We start from the raw sequence: 25,883 nt of genomic DNA, 5'->3' as shown, positions 1-25,883 counted from the left end.
ACACGTGGACAATCCATTCATATGGCAATAACCAGTAAGGTGGTAAGATGAGGCAGTAATTATCACAGGTAAACGAATGCAAAGTTCATTCGACTGAGTTAATAGAATGAGAAATGTTTGGAAAAAACTTGGTACGTGTTTCAAGTGAGTCCGCTGTTGACGGTGGATAAAACGACATTTTGAAAGATGTAATTTCTGTAGAATGTTCCTCGTCCTTTGCCAAGTTAGGAGGAGTTATGGGCAACAGGACGCTTAGTTTCGAAGCCGATATTTTTCTTTCAATTCCTGTAAAATCCACTTCGCATTTGCGGAGGTAATATAGGCTGCCCGGTATCGTTGATAGTAACCTACCCTAGAATTGTACGGGCTGTGCGACACCCAAACACTTACTGCAAGTTATGTTTTAAAATACCAATGAAGCAATAATGCAATTGTATGTTTGTTTGTTGAGCGCGTGTTACAAGCACTGGAAAAGTCTAGCTCATTGCCGCCGTTTTAACAAGTTTTTTGGTCTGGAACGTACATCACTGGAATAAATTACACATCAGTGGTGTCACATACATTCGTACGTTAGTTGTTGAGGTTACAGTCTTCATTTACGTGTTAGTAGAGTACGCATGGCTTGCAATCAACGGCACCTTGATATTGTTATCACTCGACATTGATTGTTATGTATGGTACGTAAATTGCATGCGTAACACTTGCTAGCTCGTATTCTTCGTGCGCGCTGCACCAGGGTCCACGCATCCCTACTTAACTTCGATTTTATGTTACACCTAGGCTGAGGGGAAAAACTTGCCTTAAGAACCACTCGGTAACAGAAGCGACACGTCGGCTGAGATCAGGTTAGCTTTATTCTATTCTATACAAGCTAGATATGTTGACACTGAGCTTCTTAAGCTATGGGCAAGTGCAATGACGCGCTATTTCAGACACCTTGTTGTCTTCTCGTATAGTACTCGTGTAAAAAGGCTCGAGTATGGGGTTCATTCAATTCACGCATAACAAAGGGGGATGTTAAAAACGGAACACCCTCTACACCAGTATCCTCAACTTTCTCTCCGTCGCAAAGACCGTTGCCAACCGATTCCAGTGCCTATGCAAGCGATTAATATCGAAAAGGGGCCCCTAGATACTGTCCAACTATTATTACTATGACCTTTATTCAAACGAATAGACAAACGCATTATGAAGTAGAAACAAAGTTATATTTTTTTTTAAATCATATAAATTACGGTTAATTATCAAGAAGAGCTACTTTATTACATGAACGCTCCTTTTTTGTACAACTAATTGACTAAATTACAAACAGAACGGTCATAATAGGAAAACTATTACAGTTTGTGACACTTCGACGGATGGCTATCTACTATAACTTCGCAGACATTATGTTTTTCAAGCAAGGGCAGGCATATATATATATATATATATATATATATATATATGCACGTATGTTTCGGCTATGAACATTGGCTACCAGCAAGACGACTAAAATGGGCTTTCAAAGGTATAATACAGCTCCGAACCTCTCTATATGTTGGAATAAGGTATACTATAAAATTATTGCTTGCTAATGGTAGATATCCGCCCAGCTCCTTACACTAGTTGATTATTTTCAACGCAAAAATGCTCTCTGTGGACGGGCTTTTGCTATCTACATGTATGTCAATACGGGCCTGATCACCAAGCTGATAGGGCCATTTTTAACATTTGCACTATGTGACATCTTTCAGGGTACATCTTTGCACGTGCATGTGCATGTGTATACATAGATGGGCGTTTTATGCCTCAACAATCTCGCACCATGTCTTTACTTCCAATAGGACTTCAAAGTGACAAGGGCCGTTTTCATTCTGTCGTTTTGATCCGAACCTGTCAACAATGATGTAGGTAAGAGGTGTCGGATACGTTTGATTGGTGTCGCGCATCTGAATCTGGAAAAACGTAATGAAAAAAATTCAATGAAAACAACCGTTTCAGCATTGATCCTATAGAGACATGTGTGGTTTACAAGTACTACATGTACATTCACCTTAACCAAAAATAATTTCGTATAACAGTAATAAATAAAGTGATATCGAGTTTTTCTCATTGCTCGTTCGGCCTATAGTCAGGAATTTCACTAGGATGTCCTGTCAACGCTTGCTTACCGCACCGTCGATGGACCTGCTGCATCCCTTCAACGTGCATGTCTCTACGATCAGGCGCCGCTTGCTATAATCAAGATGAAGATTCATTCGCACTCTGGATATTCCCAGGTCGCTGTCGTCTGCTTGAATCTGTTCATTGATGCAATCGAAGTGATCAATAACTTCGCTGATGGGTATCAACATGATTAGATCCGCTTGAGCTCTGAAATACGCCACGTATAATACACGTGTCTCTTGATAGTTACAAAAAAAAAACCGCTTCACGCTTTAGAAGTATTCACTTCAGTTTGTTTGCTTGTATGTCCACCATATTTTGCTTTTTTCCTATTTCAACATGTTGCAGCATGTAAAATGAAAAGTTGGTAACTGGCTTTTCCTTTGAGTATCAAAAGGCTTTTACCTATTTCGTCTATTAGTTTCCTATTTTTCTCAAAAAATCGATATCATCAAAAAACAGTATCGCTGTTACCGCATAAACACAATAAAAATTTCGCCCGTTACATTACTACTCACCGCTTAACGTCGTAGTCGAATGTCTTCAATAAACGAACGCTTTGCTTGTCCTTACACCCAGTGAACACATAGATGATTGTAAGGTTTGTTTCGGTGAATCCGAATACAAATGCTACGAAGCCTGCTTTGAACAGCTGTCCAGTAATCGCCCTCTGTGCTACCGATGCTGTGACTTCCAACTGAAATTGAATGGCGACCCGCGTCTTATAGAGGGAAAGGAAGGTACGTACAAAAAACGGAACTTGACAGTGGTTTAGCAAACTTTTTTGATATTATACCATAATAGAACTGTTTTGCACAGATATAGATGAAATTTATGGGAAAATACGAAACACCCTCTTCATCCATCATGTGTTCAAGTAGCAAAGGAAACATATGCATAGTGGTTATTAAGTCTTATATCCTTAACGTAATTTATCTTCTATCTAATAAAAATTACTTACCCTGTAACGTCCACTAGGTGACTTTGCCTTGGATTTTATTACGCTTTCCAAAGTTCTCACATCAGCTTGTATTTTTTCACTAAACATATCAATCGGCTCCTTCTGGTGCTCACAGCTGACAATTTCCGGAGGAGCTCTCGCCGACTCTTTTGGATCAAATTTATCCTTCATAACTCTGTAGATAACAAAGCATAACGTAAGTACCGCGCTAACGATGATAATAGTTGCGAGGCCAATCTGAAATGACCTCTTCCAGCGTGAGCTAGAGCACAAAAACAAATCAAAAAACAACAGAAGGTTGAGATCGAGCAGTTCGCACGATCTTCGCATAATAACACAATGGAATATACCGAAGTTATCATATAAAGGAAACTCTCCCTATTTTCTTCTTGTTGTTGTTGTTTAATGGCATTTTATCGTCATCGAAGAATTTTTTCTATTACGAGTGTAGCGGGGACACGCTCTGCTGAACTTGTCTGGAGTTTTTTGACCTGTGATACCTTTGTAGCAAAATTCACGAAGTTGAGATAATCTAAAAAAGCCCTGCCAGTCTTATCAGAAATATGGCAAAAAAGAAAACTACGTCTGTGTGAGCTTCGACGGTCATTTCGCGCTGTGGCCTTCAAAATAGTATCACAGTAACCTTAGTACTAGAACAAGCTATCTACTGGGTGTTACAACGTAGAATAGAGCGAAGCCTATACATTTTATAATGATAGGTTCTATATAATTTGTATGTACTATTTAGTTTAATCTCATATGTTGTATTTAGTAGCATTTCTAATACTTCTTCCAATAGTTTCTTCGTTCATTTTCTAAATGGATGAAAGAACTTAGTCAATGTTGGGCCGCATATATTTAATTGTTTTTACTTGGCCGGTTAAAGGACTAGCTAGAACAAGCATTCGAAGACAAAACCAAGGACAAAAATGAGATTTTTTTATTCATCGGAATAAAGTTGACTACAAATCGAAAACAGAAAACACTTTTTGCAGATTTCGAGTGTCGCTGTCAGCATGGTTTTTACAAGCATCTTCCTCAGCGAAAACCTATTTAGACTTTTTTTTTTTTTTTTTATAAAACGCAAGATGCATAACCTTGATGGATAGTCTTAGCACACATTTCTTTTTACTGACTTACCGTGAAACTATTATTTCAATTCAGTCTAAGTGATAAATTTAATAAAATAAATAACTTTCTAGTAGCATAAGTTAGTAGCAAGAATCGCAAATGTCATACAAACACTCCGCAGGCCATTTTCGACGACAGAATTCATGCCGCCCCAAGCAGGCTAAAGAAGAGTCCAGACAAACATGAGAGTACTAACACTCACAAGTTTACCCGATGCGAAACAATCGACATTAACAAGCTAAATCATTATATATATATATTTGAATATAATATAATAATAATCAAAACCTCAATCAAAACAAACAAATGCGGAACCAGATCACCGAACGCAATCGCTAATATTCTGAACGCACCACAGAACAACTCTGGAGTGACCTATCGGAGTTTGGTATAGTTCCAGTCATACTCAGGCTTTACATGTCCCGCAAAAGCTGAGTTAGACGAGTTTACCTTAGTTACACTTTTGGAACCCCGGTTAAAACTACGCTGCCTTTCTTTTAACTAGTACAAATATTATGTCCAACTCACTAGATCTAACATCTCACATGTGTCCCACATAGGGGCAAACACATTACCATGAAACCACAAGGTGACTTCGCTTGAGACAAATTGCTGACCACTGGCGTAAATCCGCGCCTTTTCTTGCTGGACCATTGTCGTATTGGGTGATGCGATATGAATGGAAAGAGGATGTCCTTTTTTGGTTTTACGCCATTTTATACGTCTATGGATAATGCAGCTATCTTCCAGATTTCGAAACGATTGCACAAACGTTGTCACGATGCTACGAGTAGGAAACCTACCGTGACTACGCAGTTTGATTCGCACACTCTCTTATCAGGAGGCCAGATATCCAAATCTCGTGATCCTGCAGGACGGCGCCTCTACACAGAAGCAGAAACAAACTCTAGAAATTACGTTCACCTGTATATTGAAGTAATCATTCTAAGCGCCTAACATGTCCATCCAAAACAATAGCGTTTTTGCTACGTTTACTACTGACCTCGGTAAATGAGCAGTATTCTCTATTGACTTGCTTAAATTAGTATTTACATATTTTTTTTCATCGATACAGCTACACGGCATCTAGCAAACGAAACTCTGAAACGTAAGGCTTCAGACCATCTAGGCCATCGCTTTGATCATAGCACTTCAAAGGCATAATTGCACCACAGCATCAAATGGACACCTTTAGGGGCTTTACGAGATAACCCAAAACACACAGAGGTACGACGAAGACCAAAGACTCACAACACTACAGTTCGTAACATTGGAGCGGTTATTTGAGTCGGTATGCAAGCATAGAACTCCACAAAACATCTAAAACATCGGCGCCACCTAGAGCAACAGTGTCAACGGGTCGCTTCCAACATCGTGGTGCTTCAGATTTAGCGCATAATCCTGTTTTGTAAGCTGGTTTCAGATAGACTCACCAAAATGTTTCCGATGCATGGGTCGTTTCTTGTGGCTTACTGGGCCTCACGATTGCTTTTGTTCTGAGTTTTTCCACATGGTCGGAAGGCTCCATATCGGGAACATCCTCGATTTCTTCGGGAACGTCAACATCTTCGGAAACCTCTTCGGTATCTAGAGTAAGGCTGGTATCTTCTTCAGGTGGGTACACGATTTTGCTGGCGTCATCGGGATATTCTTTACCCATACTCAACACCCATGCCCAGCCATTTGGATAATAAAACCACTATGCTTTCACTTCGTTATCCGCAAGATCCCATGGTTTGACCTCGTGACAAATTGAGATGTTCGATTGTTCCTAACAGGACTATCTGTAAGGCGTCAGGGGGTAATCCGAACTCAGTTTTTCTACTGAATGCGCCATGTTAAATTGGCTGCAGATCTGTTCATTGAACGTGATTCAATGGAGCGTCACACCTACACATGCAACGAAAAGATGCAGAAACCGTGAATCATATGCGATGAACGTTATAGGACACAATTCTGCGCTCACTTTCAAAGTTGTGTCCAACGAAAAAAAAAAACGGATACTAAGTAGGACAGCCATTTAAACATTCTTTGGCTCGCTTGACGGCTGTGAGATTGCAGAATCGTAGAGCATACGACTCGACACAAAATGTAGCTCAATATAAGGCGCAAATCGGCTACCAACGGTGTATGACACTTTAGTCTAAATCCTGCAGGACAAAAAAAAATGTGTCTTATAACAATATTGATGTTATTTAGCAATAGATCTATCTTTGTCTATGCGATTTGTGAGATAAATGCTAAATGGGAAACAATAATTAATTATACGATAATAAGGTTGAATCCAGTAGTTGCAGACGGGAAAATCAATAACACCTGTTACGAGTGCGTGTTTCTTCGTGAAACTAGGCAGAAAATACTAGATGGCGAAAAATTAGATACATAACACGACACCATCCTTAATATTGAGCAAAATATGAAAGCCATTTCAGCGGAACCACACATAAGTGCAACTGTGGCACCACAAACTGATGCCTGTGGTGAACGCTTTATTTTCGGTAGATCTGAACAGATGAAATGCTGATTAGCTGGTCAAGAACGGATAAAGAAAATAAAGCAGCTAATCATTTAGTGCAAAGGTGAAATCTTTTTTATTTGTCCGTATCGGGCTAGGACATTTTGTGTCCGTAAGTTAATACAATTAACAAGCTACAATAATAGTGATACTCGCAAAGAATTACAGGATTACGATACGGAATTTATAAGAGCACACAATAAAGCCTGCTCGACCTATCTTCATTCGCTGTGTTAAAAAACCTGACCAGCGACGGCGCATATTTCGACAAATCGGAGAGAGTACATTGGACGTAAGTTTCACCAATCCAATGCCCTAATTGACGTAATTTGGAAGAACTTCTTTTTTGCTGCGCCTTCGTGTGCTCTCGGTTGATCTGCAGAAAGAAGTCAATCTATTTTTTAGCGAACTCCTTCATTTGGGGCTCATCCTTTGGGGTAACCTTTGCTTGAACAACGGCCTCTTTCGAAAGACTGTTTAAGCAAGCCATCGTCAATTAGACCACACGCGACCCTTGGAACTGTCTCATTGACGGATGAAGTTTCTGCTCATGGAACCTCCTTGTTGAATTCCGCGGGCCCGTTCGTTTCGGGCTAAGCTTCCTGTTCTGGCGAACTTGTTCTACTATCGCCAACATATTTAATCCACGTTTTAGAGATTTCTTCGTAAATGTTTCGGCTTTGATAGCTTGTGTCGCTTTGACGTCTGCTTTAGCAAATGGTACGTATCTTATTTTTGGTCGCACAACTTTCCCATCGTCGTGTACTAAGGACTGTGTCGATTTGCTGCTAGATTCGTCTTATTTCGATTCGAATGCGTCCCTAGAAAGAAACATTTAGGCAGATATTTTTGGCCAAAAAGTGTTTCTCGCGGCATCGGACTCGTTATTCTCTGCTATAACAAAATGCCGACCGACCGAAAAGACTGACTTCCAAGGGCCTATATATAAATTCATGTTTAATTTGCATAAGTTTGGCACAAATCACAGGCAGATCTTCTACGACGCTGATTATATTGGTCTATTCCGATGCCAGGATTGATAGAACAATCAGTGTGCTATGATGAATGAAAATATTTTCTAACTATTGTCAGCAAAGGACGCTTCTAATAAAGGAGATAGCCGAAAGGCAAAATGGTCGGCGAGCTCAAGATGTTATAAAAGGTGTTACCTAATATGCAGACAAAATCATATTGGAGAACTTTGAACGAACAGTCCTGCTTGTTAATGTTTGTTTTTCAAGTAAAGCGATCGAAATAGATTGTGTTGTTTGCTTTCAACATTATAAACATATGGTAAACCTTTCTTAAGTACAAAAGCTGCCAGAGAATAGAATAATCAAACTTTATTGGTCGGATTCTAAATGTAGGTGGCTACGTTCCAGGGGATGGTCTGAAATTCAGTCGTTGATTTAGCTAATACGAGAGTAGTCTGAAATCTAATAATGTCATCATCAGCCGACCAGCAACGATGATAGTCAACATTGATGGTGAAGGCGCTCGGGAATTATCAGAATTTAACAGCTGATCGAATTTTTACCATTCTCTTTAGTGCTGTAGCAAGTGTTTTTGCCGACGTCTGCAAAGTCGATGTGCCAATGGCAGCAATGGTGCATTCGACACAAAACGTCACTTCCGTAAACAAAAGACACGAGCTGGCGTAAATGGCTAATATTTCGCCTAATTCAGATAAAGTGCTTAATGTCCTTTACGAGATCCTGAACAAGACACTGTTCGCCGGACCACTCCTAAGGACCTCATGAAAAAGAAGGTGATAGGAACTCATCTATACTTCCCACAGAGTAGAGACACCGATAAAGGTCTAAACAATTCAAGCGGTGGAAAAATAAACAAAGTTATTACGAAAAGACTACCAATCCGTCAGGCCCAAGTCCCACTTGCAAAGGACATCGCTGGTTACGTGATCACTCGTTCCGAGAGCATGTATATCCTATACGCCACCGTTGAGGACATACATAACCTTGCTGTAGACAAACTGTTCTCACTGGTCACAGAAAAGGTTTGGGATACTTGCAAAAGAGAATACGACGAACCGACGTGGTAAACGGGCATTTCACTGTGTTATTAAGAAATCTCAACCTTATTAATGGAACAAATTTAAAAATACAAGTTTATAGTGGTAGCGACTTCACCGTCTTGAACCTCGAGAACTGGGGACATCTGAAAAAAACCAAAGCCATATTCAGAAATACAAAACTACCCATAGCAAATAAAAGTCCCTTAATTTCCCATGGAAAATTACAGTATAGTTTTTAATTTAACAAGACAGCTTACAAATTGGAATGTTACATGGTTGTACATCCGCATACCCTCGTAGGTGTGCTTGGATAAAGAACGACATGAAGTTGCGGAAAAAGGATACATAAATCGACCTTATTTGGACAAGTCAGATACTTTTTTTTCATGTTTTTTGAAGACTATATCTGTATTAAGGAACGGCAGATCTAAAATATAGTATCAAAATAGAAGCGGAAATACAACTGCAGCCCGGTGCAAGATCTACGTTTCGTAAGGCAGAGCCGCTTGCTTTTTCTATGCCACCTTTACTGAGAGCTAAACTCGCATTCAACACCTGAAATATCCTCACCTAGTTGAGCGGAGGTCGGTGTTCAGGTTGATTTTAGTGAGTTTTATTTACAAGAAGTTAAAGAACGAGGTCGGAAAATCGTACGCATCAAAACACCTGAAGAAATCTATCAGTTTACCAGGCTACCATTCGACATATAGGTTGTACCCTTCATATTCCTACAGATCATGAATACACTGATCAAAGATCTTTCCGGAGTATGTGCGTACCTAGATGGCGTCACAATGACTGTCGCCACCTTAGAAGAATATGGCAATTGGATTCGTCAGCTTTTCCAGGAGATGTTTACCTTCTAGGAATCAGCAAGTGTGCGTTCATAAAGACTCAAATACGATATCTAGGATTTTCATTCAATACAACAGGACGTCCGCCCGATTCAGAGAGGGTATAAGCAATAACCTATCCGCTTGCTCCGCAGAATAGCTCTTAGCAATGCTTTGTGTTGGAGATGACGAATTTTTACGGTACATTTATCCCGCTGCATCGTGGACTAGAGCTCTCCTAGATTACTTCCTGCAGAAGAACACCTCATTTATTTAAGAGAAAAAAGTCAGGCACAGCTGAGCAAAATGAAGGAAATTCTCTTCGAAGACTCTTTGCTTACTACGATCGAAAACCTTCATTATTTGTTGCTGTCAACTTATATCAGTACGGACTAAACGCGGCCATACGACATAAATATCTTAACGGAAAGTAAAAAGCTATTTCATACTCAATCAGATCACTTACAATTAGAACAAAAATACTCCCAGGTCAGAAAGGAAATACCTGCCATCATCGCCTTCGCCAGACAAAAGTTCACCTGTTATGTTTGTGAAGGTACAACCTTTTGAAATGTTAGCTAGCTTAAGCAAAACCTCAAGTGAAAAGAAAGCTAATAAGCTCTTACTCCGCGTAACAACACATGTAAATAAGAGTGCCCACAACAAATCTCCGAGGAAGATTCATCTTGGCAATTCGCCTACTAGAGCTATACTAACAATTCATAAAGCTTGTCTAATTATAACTGATAGTACAGTGGTTCTTACATGTTTTAAGCCACAAATGATGAAAACTTTTCATACAGCTTATCGTAAAGTGACCCTCATAAAACAAGTAGCGAGAGGGCCAGGCATAGACCATAATATATAACTTTTGATTTAAAAAAAAATTGTCTTTGATGCGCAAAAGTTTCTACGACCCCAATTAGATCAGAGATATTACTTTAATTACTACAACTCTGCTTTAGAGTACATTTTGATTTCTCTGCAACTGTGAAGGGTAAAGTAGATTCACTAATAGCGGATACTTATTCGAAATAATCAGAGTTACTATTTAATAAGTACGAAAAAGTTTCGAGCAGTTCAGATGTCGTAATGTAATTGTTACAGACAATGGCAACCAGTTCAGATAGAAACTCTTGACAAACTCATGCGAAACACGCGACACTTACCATCTACGATCCCCGCCATATTACCCGCGGTCAAGCGGACAGACTAAATGTCTTTTGCACACGTTTAAATACTCTCTCATTAAACCGAAACGGGAAAAGTGTAGCACATTACTAGAGTTGTTATTACATTATAAAGCAATGACGGCGCACTTCGTCCCTAGAAGGAATGAGCCCTATAGAAGTGTTTCTGAAACGTACTTTCCGAGCGAAACTCTCGTTATTTCGTGAGTATCTGAATTTTCCGATCGACTTCGAAGTTTAGAAATAGAGTTATAGTTCAACGCTAAAAATAATACCAGAACAAAGCTGAAATCGTGAAATTCGGAGAACTTATGAAAGACCTTGGAAGTTGTTATGAAAAAAAAGCTTTACAAATCCAACAAGATCCACCGAGTAACCTTTCGTGAAAAAAACGTTACCTTGTAGTCTAATGAAACAAGGACGCATGGGTTTGAGACAGTAAGGCTAGCAACAAAAGGACATGACCTACATCTCCGAGACCTCCCTAGTCATACTTACGTTATAGTAAATTGGGGATTTTCGTCTCCAACTAAAATTTAACCCCAATAATCTACTTAATCAATTCTTGTTACCATTTCTACTTTCTAGCCGTTTATACTTGACAAGTGCCAGCCTTGAACTTATTTATAAAAATCATAGAAGATGGGGCGACTGCGGAGGCGCTATGGAGAAAAACAAATAAGGGGTTTGTATTACACAAATAAATACGAATATATTATTTCATTATATCTGAATCGGATACAAAATATGTGACTTAAGTAGCCTCAATATCCGGGGGAGAACGGCTGACTCTTAAGAGATGTATTATCTAAATCATAATATTTCTACAACACGACACACAAGACCGACCAACCACCCCACGGTGCGAAAAAGTTCAAAGACAAAATACAAAAATGCCTAACTATTTGAAACATATCTGTCTCATGATTTCATATGAGATACAGCTAGTTATGTGTGTTGCATATATGTATATACAATGTTTTTTCGTTTTTCGTCAGACTGTTTCATGTATCGACTAATGACGTCTACTTATAATACCTCTGTACACACTCGTACGCATACACATCCTTGACACGATATAGTTTGTACCTCCTACCAAGACACCCGCCCCATATACTGTTCTTTGTTGTATGCTTATACATTATTATAGAGCCGCCCTGCCCATAAACGCGACCTTCTACTTACTAGCTATCCTAGCTATACTAGCCTTCCCGCCTAGCTGAAACCTCAATGTGCATGTCGTCTTCAATAGCACAGATATGCTGCGCATGCAATTTTCCTGCACGTCCCTGCCTAAATGAAGGCAGGCATTCAGAGGTTCGTTTTAGTGGTAGAGGCTTCTCTGCGTCTATAATGTCGATTTAGGGCGACTACCTTGTCGTAGTCCTCTATACCCAGACGGCTGTAGTAGCGGCAGAAGCCTCAGCGATCGCGATGGCTACGGTGGCATATAATGTACGAGATCATTTCGTTCCCCTTCGTACTCTCTGGTACATTGTTGTTTCATGGCCGGCCCGATGACGGCAACGGGAGGCTTTACGGATACATGTTAGTCTATAAAATATTGTCTAATGCCGAGTCAACTAATATCTGCTCCCAGGGGAGCATTCTAGAGGGTAAAAACGCCCTGTGCGTTTTATAGCGAAATGTTTCTGATTTTTCGTCGCCGTTGTTACGCTGCCATCGTTAGTTAAATTGCGTTGAGCGCTTCGGCTGATTTCGGCATTGAGTTCCCTTGGCCGCTGCCGGTGCTAAATTGGCTGTGGAAATTACGTTCGGATTATCGAGTCGAAATGTCGACAGCAAAGTGAAACTAGGAGGGGCGGGAAATTACTTGCAAGCTACACGGGTTAAAGGGTAGGACTTGCTTAAGCTGGTCGAAAAATGGTAGCGTCGCCTGGCTCGTTTTGACCAACGAAAATACAAATCACGTGGGGCATATGTGCGGAAAAGGAGTGATAGGTCATCGTAAAGGACGGGGCTAGCAGCAGCAGATTAAGCGTAGGGGCTTGCGATTCCTAGCTTAAGAATACTGCGCTTGACTAAACTAAGTCGAAACTACTAAGCGAAAATTAGAAGCCCCTAGAAGGAATGTGGTGGTAACTGGTGAACCGGACGAACTAGGATCACGGCTTTGGAGAGACAAGAACAGGAAATGTCTTAATATCAGCATAAGTTCAGATAGACTCGCTGGGGGTTTTTGGGAAGGGCATAACGGCCAAGTATGCTCCATCGCCAATGGGATGAACTCTCGGACATATTGTTCATTGGCAGCTCAACTGCAGCAATTAAGAAGCAAAACAATTATTGAAGAAGACGTTAATCTCCATAATTCTTTTCTGCCAACTAACGCAAATACGTTGCTCAACTATTCTGACTATCTGATAGTCTTTCTTAAGGCAACAAGACTGCCGAGGTAAATTTTCGGGTCTGAACGGTATTGAAATAACAAAGGTCTCCCTTATATGTCTCATAAAAAAAGAGTTCTGATTAAAAAAAATTTCTAGTTTGTGCAATGAATCGAAATAGCCACCAAGAAAGTGAAAAGTAGATCCGGTACAACTATTACGGGTCATCTAATAGACGCACTGTTTACGTCGTAGTAAAAATAAGTGAATCTCCTTTTTTTCTTACCAGATGTTGCTAAAAATATTTCCTTCGAAAATCGGTATCGGACACGGCAGTTTCCTTTAACGGGCATCTATTTTCCAATTTCAGCTGCTTTGACTTAGATATAGCTGAGAAGTCCCACGTAATCCACTTATAAAAGTTGTTATCTGTTTCAATAGTAGCCAGCAGTGGGCCTTCCTCCATAGAACTAGCAACAGGCCATGCGGAACCTGAAAGTGAAAGCGATACACCGCGTCCTCTAGCTGCATAATAATGTCTTCCCCAAAGCTAAAAGTTTCGATTTTTACTTCCGTTACTGCGGTTGGGCATTGCATCAGACGGCTGGCTTTTAGTACGAAATAAAATTGCTTATCTATTTGTCTGTATACTTATGTACTTTATCGCTGCGGAAGGTCTGCGTGACATACGCGTTTGTCGGAGCTTAATACCATAAGCAGACACAAACAACTCATCACAATCTAACGAAGCGCGGTAAATTCAATGGTAAAAAAAAAGGACAAGTAGCGAACCAGTGAGTGCCTATCCTGTTGAACACATATCGTATATACAGACATCAAAAATATTGAACGGTTGAACAAGTATTGATGCTTTTGAAGTTACTTAAATTAAAATATGCGCTATCTTAATCGATGTTTTTTTGCCATTTTTCTGCTAACACCATTATTCAATCGCCTGTAGAAGTATTGTGATACTTGGGTTAACATGTGTCCATCGAAACTAAACTCATACGGTCAAAGGACCTCTACCGAGACGAAAACAGATCCTAATTTAAAAATCTAATAATTAACATTGTCCCATAAAATGTTTCCAATTCTTGTCGGGTTCCTAAGATGTACGTGGTTTAGCGTTAATTAGTCCCGGTCGAATTTTTCAATGGCCTGTTGTAATCTTGTTAGTTGTTTATAGAAAAGAAGATCCGAATGAAGCGTTTTACCAACTGACGACAGCAGCAGTAGCTCTGTCTAACCAACGTGGCCCTTCTATGCTATTTGTTTGGACTTCGCCTCAAATAGTAAAGCTTTTTCTCGTCTTAACCATGATTTTTTTCCGCGTTATTTCTGTATGTGGTCCACTTTTCACCACCCATGATCAACCACTTTAGCAACGGGTCAACTTCGTTGCGTTTCTGTGACATTTGCAGTTAGAAATACAATCGAGAAACTTCGTTTGCCTCAGGTGGTGTGGCACCCAGACACAGCGTTTTTTTTTTTGTTTCCTGTAACAGCTTTAAATGGTCGAAAACCGTTTGCTAATAGATGATGAGTTGCTTGGCGATGTTATCCATATATGTGTCTTTCTTACTTAGCTTTTGCAATAAATTCATCAACTTATTTTATAATTGGTCGGCAACTACGAGGAGTGTTCAACATCGAAATTTCCAAAACGAAAACGATAGCCGCTTCCTCCGATACGGCACTTTGACCATGACAAGCACAAATTTTTATGAACCAGGCCAGCATTTGTGCCTCTATTGTAATAAAATTGTGAAGTATAGTGATTTTTTATATAAATTCTAGTCATAGTCAGGCCACTGAATTTCAAATCTGCAAAACGGCATTTCAACAATTATAGTCGACTGCTATCAGATCTCAGCTTTCGAGTTATACCAACGCCGACTCGATCCTACCCGTAGTATCTCAGATAGATGATTTCAAAGTCATCTCGCTAGAAAAATCGTTAATATTTTTTCAGCTAACCAGTACAATAAAAATAGATTGAGTAGATGAGTCATCTGACACAGTTAGCTTAGTGGGCAGCCGGAGACTATACTTTGAACTTCTAGCCATTTGGGCCTGAAACGTCGAAGCTCCTACCTGACTATTGAAACTGGAAGGTCGACACGCAATTGTCAAATACTTGATCGAAACATATGCAATACATGTTCATGAGCTACGCCAAGTAGTATTTGAAGAATACTGTGTATGATTTTGCTGGCTCATCGAGGCCTACAAATGTAAGAAACAGAATATTATATATAAAACTAGGGTGAAAATAGACCTTTAGTCTGTATACCAGTTAAAGAATGGTTCTATTTTTAGGTGACACTTAGGCCCTGCCAAAAGTCGGCCTTAAATCACAAGTCGCTACTACTAGATATAGAGGTTCTCAATCAGCTTTGCTTAAGCGCACGAGTCCATCAAATTGCCCAGGTTTATTTATTTGCTCAAGCTAAAAAATGGAGCCATATTTTGTAGCTGGAGTTTACAGCCTCTGATCACAGTTAAGTGCAGCGGTTTTCAGCGAAATGGATTACGATAACATCACGCAAGCTCCTTTCTTTCTTTACAAATAATAATAAAATTCACGGTTTTACACATGGTGTCCACTTTGGCTCACGAATCTTGAAGAAAATAAATACAGAACTATATTTCTGGACTCTCGAACGGTAAACTAGATATGAAGCTTGCCTGAAAAAATGATTATGGTTAAAAATATGGTCTAAAAGTATTTCAATTATATTCTAGGTTCTCTCTTAAGATGTAGAGTCTGGTCCTCGCTTAGATTTGCGATTATACCACACACTACTCTATAAAAATGTGGAGTGAAAACGGCCTGCGCTGCTCTTTCCAGATCGTCATTATTTTTTTGTTAGAGTTAGGCGGCAACCTATATTTTTGTAGTTTCAAACTTAAAAAACACGCTTACCGTCCTTGTATATGAAGCTTGAGGGGCTCTGAAGAACAACAAGTAAGTAAAAACAAAGAATAAATAGAAGCTGTTCTATTTGCTGACCGAGATCCGTCAAAACAAACTATCTAGATATAGAGATTATACCGGTTTATGTGAAAGCCAATTTTTTTGCCAGCATAGTCACAACAGAGTATTTTTGTAAGGTACATCACTTTTTTTTATAAAATGCTCATAGACACTAATCTTAAAGAATGCGTTATTCAGCGTGACATTTAGCCGACTTGTGATAAAGATAAGCCTTGTAAACGACTTGTGATGATTGCACCAAACCGACTGTTTTCTACTATTAAAATTACTAAAAGGAATAGGTCGACACCCACTTTCTATAAAAAACAATTACTTACGGTAGGCAATTAAGCCGTTCTAAATTATTACCCGATACGTACATCGTCGGTGCCAGCCGCGTCAACATTCTTATAAATAGTCCTGGATCCTTGCGGGCATAGGATTTTCATTTGAGCATCCCGCCACTACCAAGAACCGTCGCGGAGCTGTGAGCGCCTTCGGCTGAACTAAGGTGTTGACCTCGGGCCACAGCCTGAGGTATCATTTCTGCGAAGTTTCATATACCTCAAGTGGTTCTGTTAAAAGGGTCCCAAATGCACCTTGAGCAGAAGAAGGAGAAAGGTGACATTTTTTTCAGTGAAAAATAAATAATAGTTTAGATGATTTTTTTTCCGGTAGAGCCATTAGCGTACATGAACTGGATTTTAGGTTGACATTGGCATAATATGTTTTGGATAATTTGAAATGGACTTTAAGCTTTGTTGGAAAGAAAGCGGTATCTTTCATCTAACAAAGACAATTCAACCTTATGCTTTTAATTAATTACACATCTTAGTAAAGATATATGGGAAATTATAGTTTAACATTTTACAGTATTTAAGGACTGAGCATTATCCATGAACCTCGTTTGCTGGTTTTTGAACAACAATCCTTTGAAAAGCATATGTGGGGGATCTGTCAATCACTATATACTTGGATGAAAGATAACAGGAAAAAATAGAAGATATGCTTTGCAAAGGAGACCATCTGCGTGGACAGATAAATGAAATTTTGTCGTCTCACTCCGGGCAGGTAACGCTTAATAGCCGGGCGTATGTTATTCAGTTGGGAAGTAGCTTCTCTAGGTAATTGAAAGAACGACCTTAAGACTCCGCGTGTTCCAGACATACCCTGCTCTTCCTTTTAGCGTAAAAATGAATACCATTAGTTAATTGGTTCTTTTATAGCCATTATGTTTAACTATGTCTCAAATATATTGTTGTAATTGGCAGGAATGGCACACTTCGCCCCCAAGTATAAATGCAGGAGCTCTAAATTCTAGACGAAGTCCAGGCTATTGCCATATTAGCCTGCGGTTCATCGAGTAAACCGTTTAACTACTTCTATGTGTGCTTTTCAAATACTCTATGTAGCGCACATTTCTATTGGCACTCACACTAAATGGCCGCTTTTTTTTTCCTACATGTACTTTATACATTGAGACAAAACGTTTTTTGTGTAAATCGGAAACACTTTTGCAAATGTGACCTTCTCTTGCTTAAATAGTTATTAATCAATCTCACTAGGTAGGTGTTATCCCGATCTACCATAACGTGGCCATGCGGATTCCTAGTTAGGTTCATTCGTATAGATGCATGCATTTGTGCAGAATAGAGCAAAGGTCTCTTGACAGTCTAACAAAAATATCGCTCGACAATTTTAAAACTGTATTTTACATCTCCTGCGTACTGTCAAGTACTTTTTTCAGATTGCTAGCAGTTTGTAATTATGGCCAGCTGTGCAATGGGAAAGAAGCGTTACAAAAGAACCGAGAGCGTTCGGAGGAAAATCAAAACAGAATCTGGCCTCGATCCGAACGTTGATTCTCTCTATACGGCAAGACACTTATTCTTGGGCTCTACATGACATTACGAGTAATTTTAAACGTAGACTTTCCTGGAACTGTTTATCCCTTAGCAGCATCACGGTCGGTGTTGTGTAACCGTATGATGCTGCTGCTGCTGCTACTATTATGAAGCACAACTGCCCCTTTGAAGTCTCGATCTTTGGGTGGAGTGAATTTTTTTGAACACCACAAAGCTGTAAAGGCTGTTTAGATGGAACCAATGCGAGATACATAGTATGTATTGAGTGTATATCTGAGCTCACGAATGATGGCTTAGAGAATGGAAAATAGCTTCCGGCCGTCTATTTGGTTACTCCGATCTCCTTAGATTCGCCCCAGCTCTAAGGACGGGCAATGTTCCAGCGAGATCATAGAGATAAACGGCAGGACTAAGCGCCCTTCCACGTGAGTGCTATCCGAAACCATATCACCATATAATCACAGGTGTGACTGAGTCTAGCGCCTATAGTATAAGCCTATTACAGCCATAGATCGTATCATCCTCTCGTTGGCCAAGCCATTGCAGTTGTTGCTTGCCACTGAACGAAGAGATTGCATGCTCATTTTTATGCAGCCTGCAGTGCCATTATGAACATGTCCCGCAATCAGTTGTTCGGCTTTCATCCTCACGACGCGGCTTATGCTGAAGGATCTCCTCGCAGTGCAGCAGTCGACAAGAACGACGTAAAAAGGGGATGCCATATGGATGATAGTAGGCATACATAACGGCAACAACTTGTGCATCCGAAGAAGAAATCCGGCATGATGCCGCAGACCACACGGCTAAGGAAAATCACCAGTCAATCAATCAATATTCATTGGGTAATGGAGTGATTATGCCATGATTGCCTAATGGATGCGCCTCAGAGCTGAGCATCTAAGATAAAACCATTTATGAATATTATAAGCAAACATATCAACATCGATAGCCCAAATACAATACATCACGCATATCAAAGATGGCGCTCTTTAAATAAAGGCTTCATTTTTTCTAGCTTGATGTTTAGCGTGAGTTAACTGTTTGTTAAATGCTGGCGATATGGGCTGCCTGTCGTGTGGTGAAATTAACTTCGAACGTCTCAATTGAGTTCTAATAAAAATAGTAAATTAGAATAATAATAAGCAATGAGCCTTTTCTGTCGGTATATGCTAGAAGATCTGTTCCGCTAATGTACGAAGAATGTTGATTTTATTTAATTACTTTAAGAGAAGCTAGCTTGTGTTAATGAGATAGACGATGCTATAGCTATATTCTCAAATCACGCGTACCAAAAATTACGTTCTCTAGCTACATATTACACTTACACATACGTAGTTTTAGTCATATATACTACGCTTAAAACGAAGGCTCCCGACCCAATATCATAACTGTTCCCCAGCCATGGTTCCATAAAGCCCCTTTAAAGCATTTAGCGATCGTAGCGCCATGCTAAACAGACGTCCTTTAAATAGCAGGTTGTCTAAACAAAACGAGCAATTAGACGTCTTTTGACGGATTTATTGTTTCCATAACCATCTGAGATGTGCGAGTCTATAGACAGCCCCTAGATCGAGCCCAAATACGTACCTTTTAATAATATTGCCTGAAAACGAAATTTGAAAGGTGAAATATTTGAGTAAGAAACGCTTCAAAAGTAAAGTAGGAAAGGGAGCGACTCCCTTAAATATTAATATATCTATTATACTAACATTTTTTCTTCTGTGTTATAGATGGATGCTGAGCTTAGGTAGTAGTGTTATTTGTGGTCGTTATTGTCCTTTACGTTTTTCTGTTAATTTGACAACCTGCTCTTCCCACATACATAAATAACATCAGCTCCTACTGATACATACCACCGAATCATACGTAGTCTAAGAAGGCACCTGTGATTTTTCCATAACCTCTATATCTTTACATTTACAATAGAATTTCTTGTTTTAGTCAGACTAGCTAAAAATGTTTTTCTTTGTATACATGAGTAGTTATATACATACGTATACTGATACGTCATCATCGCCAAAGCTCGCCTACCGGTCGGAAATGATGCCTGGCTATTATCTTATTATCAGCTTTGATAGGTTGCATCTTACGTTTCTAGGCAAGTGTTCAAGCATCGAGACTTCCCTCAGTCAGGCAACCATTTGCTGACAAATCCCCCAACTTCTTGGACCGATATCGTTGCTCTCTGATCCGTCCCGCATCCTCAAGGCACCGGTTTTTCGGCATCAGCTCTTCGACTTCTGCCGGCTTATGTTTGCTGCTCAAGACTTCCCCCTAGCAGCGGTTTTTTGACCGAAGGGAAACTAAAACCGAGCAGTAGGCAAGGGGAGAGAAAGTAGATTGGCATCGAAAGAAACAACGCTATTGATTTCTTTTTTCACTGCTCCATCTAGGCCAAAACAAAAAGAATAATGACCAGTATTACCCCATAAACCCCCCTGAATTTTCTTTCCCATTGGGCAAGATGAGTCCCTCAATTTTCTTTCAATTTCTGGGCCACAATCTCTCTGAGCGTGTATCGATATTCAACTTTGACAAAGCTAAGCATAAGACCAAGCGCAGGACCAAAGAATCTTCAGTAGATTCTCTTGCCTTAAAATTGTGGTGAGCAGGAAAATTACTATTTTATATAGTACGCTGAGGGCTGTGGTAAGATAGAAAATGGCGGATTTCCTCGTGATGTTTGGCCTTTGGTATTTGCCACTGACTACTGTTTCAGCATTTTCAGCCTTATGAGTCTGCTTGCCCCGTTGTCGCTCTCACCAGTTTTCCGACTCAGCACTGATTCGCGTTTGGCAACGCCGTACCGTCATCTTCTGGCGTCATTAGCCCGGAATAAACCTCGAACTAACGTCTCTTCGCTCCTGGAGCCACAGCCTTTTTTTGTCACAAAACAGGCCCACTCCAAATCCATATGTATGTGCGTGTGCACATCAGTGTTCGCTCTGAAACGGCTGACAAGCTCCAATGGTCCTTTCTCTTCCCCTCTTTTCTCTTCGTCTTTCCTGCGGACCTCAAAGCAGAGAGCTGCTGCCGGGGGAAAAGAAGCCATCAGTATACAATATAATCTGCTTTTCGGCCCATTCAAGGATTTTCGTTAGTTAATTACTACTGTTTGCCAACAGTGTGGCGAGCAAGTGAAGGCAACGAATGATACATTAAAAGAAAGTAATAGGGTTAAAGCTGCCCTGTGTGCATGAATGTATTTTTCTCGGTTTCACTTCTCGTAGGTCAAAGCTCTGCTTCTAATGCTATAATATAACATTAAAGTATATTAGTCGTATTTGTCGAAATGAAAAATTTCACAGGTTTTTGCTGCAGTTAATTTATTTCCTCTTGTTTGATTTCTTTAAGCGATTATAGTCGTTCTTTCCTCAAGTGCACACACGGAATGCGACGACACTTTGAAGAGGTATCTTTTTCCTATATCCTGCTGCGTTCTTGTGTTTCAGGTCCGGCATCGCCGTCGGGCACCCCATTGGACATCCAGCCTCCTGGACGCAACAACGTCTGCGCATGCCCGGATTCGAACCTAAACCGCAACGTGTTTTTAAGATAACAAGGCACATACGTTATCGACTAAGCTACGACGCTAATATTACTCGCTCCTACACAGTTTATGCAAAAAGTTCTTACGTTGAGCAACAATCACAGTCAGCAGCCACTTAACATCGGCAAGACGCTGCTTAACGATCCAATTAACTGATATAGATATTCGCCATCTCGGTCGCTATTGCTACATGAGGACGAGGTGTTATATGAAATAAATAACATTTATGCCGCTACTAATGTGTTGTCACTGTAGACGTCGGCACCGAGAGGAGAGCGAATCGTTGAAGTTAATTGGATGATAGATGAAGTAATTGGATAAGCTGGAAGGCGGACCGGCAATATGGAGGCTAGCAACGAGGGCTTGTTTGAATCTAAGTTCCGCGTCTAAATTCTAAATAGTATATCCGGATGGAATTTTAAGCGGGTCATGAACACTTGGATACATGGTTTTGAATCATCGGCTGTTAACTCTAAGTTATAAAATCACCTTCAATTTCAAGAAAGCAAGATTCAACAGATAAATCAAAACCGATTCATTTTGTTGCTTCATATTCTTCGTTGGTATTACGCAAACATGTTAACATGAAGATCTCATTAACTTATAGTACGTGTAGGAATTTAAGAAGACTTCACGAAATTGCAATTTAGGAAATTCACCAGAGGGCCATCAGACAGCTGAATTTAATATTAGTATTTATTTTCTAAATGATGTTGTCAATAAACCTCATTTTTCTAATTTTTCATTGCGAGTCGCTTCGTCTCGATACGGTACGAATACACGGGATCGGCGACATTGTTGGTTGCGAGGTGAGACTGCCGGCGGGAAACCTGACCTGAATTTACGTCGTCCGTTTCAAAGCGTTCAGATAAGAATAGAGATTTTGTGAGAACGTTTCGAAATGCTGGTAACGTATATGCCTCTATAGTAGTCGAACAGCATTGATCTATTTTTTAAACGAAGCCGACCTGCTAGGTAGTATTGCCTGTGCGACGATTGGTGTGATATGTAACACCGACCCCTAATACCCCTGGCGATGGGCGTGGATTTGAACGGCTGGCTAGCGTATGATGCTAATTGTTCCGTTATTGACCTATTTCTATGTAGATTGTAACTCTGTAATATCTTGTTGTATTCTTAATACGACTGCAGGGGAGGTCACGATAAAACTTTTTTTCAATGAACGCAAAGACACAGACAGGAAGCTTTATTTTCGCATTATCCAGACAAAACGAAACAATGTACGATTATGAAGAAGGCAGGCTTAGAGTTGCGTCGAAGATAATGTCAGAACGTTCGTATAGGCAAATCTCCTTCTTTCCTGGATAGCTATTTTCTCTGTAATCATACTGACACATTTAGAGCAAATTAAAATGGGGAAACATTGATTACATTGCCTTCAGTCATATGTGCTACTCAAAAGTTCTTGCAGAAGACGAAACTTCTGTTCGAACGGTGCCTAAAAATATTATGACATTGATTAAGATCACCACTGCTCCAAAATCGCATATTCAACCGCCTAACTTACCTGATGTGCGTATAGAATAAAAACAAACCGGCACCGGCGTATGGATAGAAACTTGCGCGGGCTTGCTGGCAAACCCCTGCGACGGACTATGGGTGAAAACCTACGCCGATATGTGGCTAAAAATCTTAAACATGCATCTTACTTTGTTGACCGGTGATCTGAAAGTTCGCCATTGGAGGTAAATGAGAATGAGCTTCGTTGAGCAGACCGAACAGCTGCAGTCAAAGTGCGAAACGACGGAGGCCTGGCTGCGTGACCCTGTTGTCATGGGCTTGGGCTCCGCACCGCCTTTGAAATCGAAATTTGAATGATTACGGAAGTCTATTAGGCACGCGCACAAAAATATCGCAGAAAGATTCGGCCGGTCAGCGACAAACGTAAGCCATATATATATATATATATATATATAAATCCCGCAGCCGGTATCCCCTAATGCCCAGTGAGTTAGTTTTAGGTTGCGCTGTCCAGATTTCCTCGTCATGTTCTCATGCGCGTGTCTGTGAGAATTTGTCGTTTTCGTATATATAAAAGCACTAGTATGTAGAAATATGGGAAAGTATTTGATTTATTTTAAATGAGCATAGACAGTGACAGTATTCTTCGAGAAGGTTAAATTAAGAAAAAAAAAAAAGCCAAAGACATTCCGTGTATGATATGCGATACAGTGTGATGCCAGGCGTCCATTGTAGATGTGCCTAATATAAGCAGACAAAGTAAACAATTTCTATAAAGCTGAATTAGATGGTGAAGCTTTCTAAATGATACGAAAATAAATGGCTATATAATTACAAGTAAGGTAAAAAGGAAAATTGACCGTCAAGCTCGCTCGGAACATTGAGCCAGTGTCGAGAAATCCTAGAAAGATTAGCACTTCGATGTTACAGAGCTGATTCGATATTTCAATGAACTAATTAAGCTTTCCATAAGCCTGCCATCGAGATGTGGATCAAATAATTATTTTCAACAAAAACTCGAAATACTAAAGCTCGGTCAAGCGCAAATACAAGGCTAAGTATAAATCCATTCACAGTACTATGTCACTGTTCTCTAGCCGCCGACGAGGACCAGCCCAGCAACATTTGCGTTCAGCTCGGAAACAGGCTCTGTGTTCGTTCGACGTCTTAAATCTCGCTTACGTGTCTGAATATACAGTTTGCGCATATACCTCAGATTCACGCTCAGCCAAATGAAACTGATGAACGGCGCAGCCCTGAAAGCCAGTGCCTCACACATGTTTGAGGTCATAATCTTCATCTGTACATTATACTAGCTAGCGTTGGAAGTCCGCATTCGTCCTAGGTCGCATGCGTCGGTATTTTAAAATATCAGTATGACATGATAAATCGAAAAGCTCGCTTTTGTTCTGGGTAGAGTGGGACTAAAGCATGAAGCGAAGAGTCACGAGGAACGAAGAGCCCAAATCGACTTAGTGCCACGGCACCGAATTATCACTATACGAAACCTGTTGACAGACTTTGGGAAAGGAACGGCACCCATTAACTTTTTCGATTTATTATTCTGCTCTACATTTGTAACATATATTACAAGCCGCTTTGGCGGACTTCGAAGTTGAATCATCTTTTCAAATGCCCCAACTTTCTAGTAGCTTCTGTACAATCACATACTTACCATTCGTGTTCCCATACGCAGTCTACGACTTTTCAATATGAGCCGATAGGGCGATATATTTACACTATTAGCTGCTCTTTCTAAGGCATGGTAAATCGCGTAATCACAGGAATTTAGATCGAAAAAAGAAGCACATCAGTGGTCAAGACATAACCATAAAATCCGATATGCGTGCCAAAGGTCTACGAGTCTCTCAAGATATTCTGCACCCTTTGCTTGATTTTGAGCAACTATCTTTATTATCATATCGAATTCTCATGGTGTCCATTGCAGGACAACCGAATTTGCCTGACACTGCCACCAAAATTCATTTCTCTCCGAGGCGATGCCATCCTTTCATCTAATCTCTCTACAGAAAACGATAGAGATTGAACCATGCCTCGTCTAGGGCAACGGTATGCTCGTGGAACAAATATACATTCTTCCCATTGGCCTGAATTCAATTCATGGCAGATCCGTTTTTACTCAGTTTCTGCATTTCTAGTACTTGAATTATAATTCTGTAATACGAAACACCGGTTTTGATAGGCAAAGCCGTTACACTCTGCTTTCCTAAAAAGCTTCTTCAATGGCGGCAGTACGTTCTTGTACTTCTGGTCCAATACCTGATCATCTCTTCAACGCTCCAATCTTCATTCTTGAAACGTTTGCGTCGTTGACATACTGTGCTTTCGCTCAAGGCATCCTTGCCTAAAGTCTTTACCAATATTCGATAAACTTCCATGGTGCTGTTGTGTTTAAGAAACAAAAACTTAACTACTGTATGTTGATTTAATAAAATGTTTCTCTTTGTAAACCCATCTTTCCTCTAATGAAGTCACCCGGTTTTCACTTAGAAATTTCTAGAAAATTTGAGTATTTACTAGCTAAATTTCGTGTGCTCCTGGCGCGTAATTTGAAAATGGTTCAAATCTGAAGTCCGTTGGCATCCGATCGCATGTAACACCATAATATATACGTAACTGTTTAACAAATTTGTTGGAACTTCAAAAGACAGCGTTGACCGCCATGTTAATGATAATACCATAGTCGTAGGTTGTAATCACGTGAATAAAATTAAAGATGTAGTCATGCGTATGGGAGGATCTTATTCTCCTGCAAGTCCGTCGAGCGAACGACCCGAATACATACAGATTAAACTACAGTAGAATGATTTTACAGTGATGCTATATA

At 40.1% G+C, this 25,883-nt stretch overlaps 1 protein-coding gene across 3 annotated transcripts; it reads right to left on the bottom strand.

The window, feature by feature from the left end:
- Nucleotides 1-1,186: 1,186 nt before the first annotated feature.
- Nucleotides 1,187-6,636, bottom strand: LOC111249454 (uncharacterized). Of its 3 annotated transcripts, XM_022803341.2 has the most exons (6): nt 6,554-6,636; nt 5,671-6,127; nt 3,107-3,368; nt 2,664-2,866; nt 2,151-2,352; nt 1,187-1,934 (listed from the first exon to the last, which is right to left on the bottom strand). In XM_022803341.2, the coding sequence occupies exons 2-6, from the start codon at nt 5,895-5,897 to the stop codon at nt 1,782-1,784; spliced, it is 1,047 nt and encodes a 348-aa protein (XP_022659076.1). In that variant the 5' UTR covers nt 5,898-6,127; nt 6,554-6,636; the 3' UTR covers nt 1,187-1,781. The 3 variants fall into 3 exon arrangements, with proteins under 3 accessions (XP_022659076.1, XP_022659075.1, XP_022659077.1); XM_022803340.2 differs by lacking the exon at nt 6,554-6,636 and having other exon boundaries at nt 5,671-6,355; XM_022803342.2 differs by lacking the exon at nt 6,554-6,636 and having other exon boundaries at nt 2,664-2,842; nt 5,671-6,347.
- Between the last annotated feature and the right edge of the window lie 19,247 nt (nt 6,637-25,883).

Source organism: Varroa destructor, unplaced genomic scaffold (genome assembly GCF_002443255.2).
Source record: "Varroa destructor unplaced genomic scaffold, Vdes_3.0 BEIS01000004.1, whole genome shotgun sequence".
Taxonomy (NCBI): Eukaryota; Metazoa; Arthropoda; class Arachnida; order Mesostigmata; family Varroidae; genus Varroa; species Varroa destructor.
This window is presented reverse-complemented; position numbering and strand designations above follow the sequence as displayed.

Excerpts from the sequence above, each read along its gene's own strand:
- LOC111249454 (XM_022803341.2), bottom strand. The coding sequence starts at position 5,897 with ATGGGTAAAGAATATCCCGATGACGCCAGCAAAATCGTGTACCCACCT. Across the intron at positions 3,369-5,670 it reads CATGCATCGGAAACATTTTG|CTCACGCTGGAAGAGGTCAT; the intron begins GTGAGTCTATCT and ends TTTGTGCTCTAG. Across the intron at positions 2,867-3,106 it reads CACCTAGTGGACGTTACAGG|ACGCGGGTCGCCATTCAATT; the intron begins GTAAGTAATTTT and ends TCCCTCTATAAG.